Source organism: Capsicum annuum, chromosome 5 (genome assembly GCF_002878395.1).
Source record: "Capsicum annuum cultivar UCD-10X-F1 chromosome 5, UCD10Xv1.1, whole genome shotgun sequence".
Taxonomy (NCBI): domain Eukaryota; kingdom Viridiplantae; phylum Streptophyta; class Magnoliopsida; order Solanales; family Solanaceae; genus Capsicum; species Capsicum annuum.
Window position 1 is genome coordinate 193,703,969 of NC_061115.1, and position 4,116 is coordinate 193,708,084.

The 4,116-nt window shown below is 35.6% G+C and overlaps 1 protein-coding gene across 1 annotated transcript; it reads right to left on the reverse strand.

Annotated features, from left to right (window-relative positions):
- Positions 1 to 1,310: 1,310 nt before the first annotated feature.
- Positions 1,311 to 2,240, reverse strand: LOC107872011 (F-box protein At5g07610). The gene has a single exon (XM_016718839.1). It carries the CDS (start codon positions 2,238 to 2,240, stop codon positions 1,311 to 1,313), a length of 930 nt encoding a protein of 309 aa, XP_016574325.1.
- Between the last annotated feature and the right edge of the window lie 1,876 nt (positions 2,241 to 4,116).

Here is a 4,116-nt window from a genome sequence, read left to right on the forward strand (position 1 = left end):
CAGAAATCTCTATGCTTGTATAGGCAATTTTTAGTGTTAGTTGACAGATTAATCTCGTAGAAACATTCATTTTGCATTATTTCCCCACAGGAATTCCTCTACAGTCTTTGAAACGACTGGTTGGAAATTTAATAATCGAGGCAAATTCAGATCACTGATCGATGACCTACAATGAAAAGATTTTTTGGCAAGGAAATCCCAAATAAATGCTTGAGATGTTAACTAGAGGTTGACATAAACATAGAAATGTACATGATTGGATTCTCATTTTCATGTTTTTTCAAGTTATTCATAGGTTGTGCTTCAACAAGCCCTATTTAACAATAGGAGAAACTTCTTATATATATATACACACTTAATTTGAAGAACCAGATACAACAGCATCTGAAGCTTGAAATAAGAAAAAAAGATGAAAATTCATTTGATCATTGCCAGATGATCAGTTGGTTTCTATTCGAGTGCCCTTTCTTAGAGAAATACAACTTCCATTATATAGTACTTCTTGAAGACGTAACTAATAGAAAGGTTATGCTTTTCAGAAGTGGATCCTCAAATTTTACTGGTATAATGTATGAGAAAGTTTCATTCACGAAACATATAACAGAAAGGGCATTGTGATATAAAGAATCAAAGGTAAAACTAGGAGGGAAAGGTAGAATATGATTGCTTGTTTACAGATGAAGCCAGACAACAACATGGCTAACAATCAACTCGAACTATGAGATAGGCATAGAACAATGACTAGTTCAACCTAAGTGTTAACCACAATCAGAAACCACCTAGCAGCCAAGGAACCAAATTTAAGTGCAAGATATTGACAAGCAGAAATGTTCTGTACAGAAGTTCTGAGGTATCACTTTTCGCAGATAAAGCCAGCTTGCTTGTTCAATAATATGAAGATTTTTCCTTTTGGCCACACCAATTTTTATTTGTAACAGTGCATGCCGTTTCCTGGATAACATCTACCTAACCAACAAATGCTCTACTAGCATCCGCACTGATAAAATATCCCTTTGCAGACAATAGAATCTTATCAATGAAATAAGCAGAACCAGTCATACAAATCAAACTTATTGTTCATCAGGAATCAATTATCATCAACTGCAGACATAATGAAATGGAAAAGCGGACAGGACCGCCACAATAATTCAAAGTAAATAATCTTGACCATTTTGTACTCAGGAGGATAAAAAAGGTGACAGCCATCTTAAGGAAATTAATTCGAGTCAAACATAATATTCGGTGGAACATGATGACTTATTACTAACAAGAAAAAAGCAACTAAAGCATCAGACACATTCCCCATATAACTACTGGCATATGTTACTCATTTTGCTTCCTATCCAGAATGGATTCTCAATCAACTGATGAACCGAAGGAAATGGCAACTTCCAATAAGTTCTATCTTTTAATCTGAAAAGTTTAGTTTCATGCGGTTGGTAGAGGTCCAAATATGGTTCCTGATTCCCTTCTCTTGCCAGAAGAGAAAGCACGGTAAATGAAACATCAAGAAATGAAAAATCTCCTGTACATCTTGGACCATAAACCATATACCGAGATCCATGTAAAGTTAGTTTATGTTGATCAATGCGATACTTTAGGCTCCAAGAGGAGTAGTCATTTCCCAACACGAAGATGTTAATACGATATATCTGTCCAACTGAAGATCCAACCAGATGTAAATTCCCATGGATACACCCACAAAAGTACTGTTCATCCATTTCTGGGATTTGAGAAGATTGGATAATTTCCCTATCAATATCAAAATAGCAAAAGCTATTTACCTCTTTACATATCCAATAGACAGCTCCATTGAAGAAAACTCGCTTACTATGATACAAATAGTCTCCATAAGTATTGGGAAACTGGGCTTGAGATAGCCTCCAGGAATTGGTAACTGAAGAGTGTATTTCGATAGGGAAACACAACTCAACACCTTCTTCGAGACCCAAGAAATGGAGCCCAACACATATAACTTTGTAATGAGGTGATATTGAATGGTCAAAGGCCAAAGTAAAGTTTGGTGAGCCTACCTTTGGGCTTGGAAGAGTTTTGAATTCCCATGTAGTTGGGTTACACACCATGTAATTATCACGGATGCGATTGGCGCTGCGATTGCGACAAAGAACTAAACCATCGCAGGAATTAAAAACTTCAACAGCATCAGCGGGGTCGACTTTGATAAAATCCAAGAATCTAAGTGTTTGTTTTTTCTTTGACGGGAATGTAACAAGGGTCATGCAAAGCATATGATGATTCCAGAATGAGTGCACTTTGGAAAGATTTAGGCTTCCGGGGATCAGAGATGAGAGTTAGCCACCGTTTGGAAACAAGCTTGAACCTGAAGAGAGGTCTTGCAGGAAGGAGCAGTAAAATCTTGGATAAAAGGTCATCACTGCCTTCAATTTTTTCAGCAATAAGATCAGACAGTATTGGAGCAGCGTTAAGAGACATGTTGATATGTTTGTATGAAGAAACGGCTGTTCAAGTCTTAACTAAAAAAGAGCATGACACAAGCCTTAAATATTGAGTAGAGGTGATTATTTTAAAATTAGTGTTAATGACACTAATTTTAAAATCTTCAAGTTTTATTATTTATACAAAGATCCTTACCCTATATTTACACAAAGATCCCTATACCATCACCACTGCTCCTCCTCCACACTCTTTTTATTGCTGCCACCACCTCCTCTTCGGCGTCACTACCAGCACCACCACCTCCATTTTTACCATAAATATCATTTTTCGTGGCTTTTTTCAATCAGATTTTTTTTCAGAAATTAAGTAAGTATCGAAGTTGCTGCAGCAACTTGAATAGTTGCTGCAGCACCTTCGATAATTGATACAACAACTTCGATAATTATTGTAACAGAACAACTAATAGTAGTTGTTGCAGCAATTACCGTAGTTGCTGAAGCAACTCTCGTAATTGCTGAAGCAACTGTCGTAGTTACTGAATTTACTAAATTATTTCTTTCTTCATTTTTAAAAGAAATAAAAAAATTTCTTTTCAAACTTTTTAATTTTTTTTTTTTAAATAGTCCATGAAAATTAAAAATGAAAGAACAAAATGAAAGGGAAAGAAAGAAAAGAAGACAGAAGAAGAGGAAAATCTAGAGAGAGAAAAAAAAAGATGGGAGAAAAAAAAAAGAAGAAAGATTGAAAGATTGAAATATGAAAGGGGGAACTCTAAAATTTGAAATTTGGAGTTGGAGAACTTTTTAAAAAATTTAAAAGTTTTTAGAAATTACACTTTACACCCCAACTAACTTAATCACAATTTAAATGAAGCTTTGACCTTATCTGGTCAAAGTTGTCACCATTTTTAATTTAAAGACTTTTTTGTCACCTCCCACTTAATTTTCTCCACTTAGTATATACTCCCTCCATTTTATATTAGTTGACCTTCATTGACTTGACACATTCATTAAGAAAGCCGTAACTACTAAATTCTGAATGATTATGAAAAAGATAGAGCAACTGCAGTGACAGCCATATTCATTCTCAAGATAACTTGTAATGACCCAAGTGTTTCGACACAAAAATAGAGCCAAGAGTGAGCCTCCGTGACCCTTAGATCAATTATAAACCACCTTAGAATGTGTTCAGAAGTGTTGGGGGTAATTTTTTATGAGATAACGAGCCATATGTCGAATGGGAGATCCCACGTGCTAGCCCGGTGCCGCATGGGCCGCTGCTGGAAGCCACTGCATCACCCACATAGAGGGCCCCATACTGCGAGGCTGCTTCCCAGCATTAGGGGTTGCACCCTCATCCATTCGTTGATAGAACATCATTTTAATGATATTTTCAGGAGTGTTTGGGTCTTTTTACACCCTTAAAACATTTCCCATTCGCCTTAAGTCTCTAAGAACGACTCTCTTTACTCAAAATCACTTTGTAAACATCCCTAAATCAATAGAGAAAATAATTACCAAAGGTTCAAGGTTCTTTAGCTTTAAAGATCAAATTACGTCAATTCCTTCAGCTAAGAGGTATGTAGAATGACCTACTACTCATGGACTTGAAAATCATGTTTTACTAAACTCTAAATTATATATATATAATTTTTATGATGAGAATTATGCGTTTAACTAGTGTTGTGGATTATTTAAT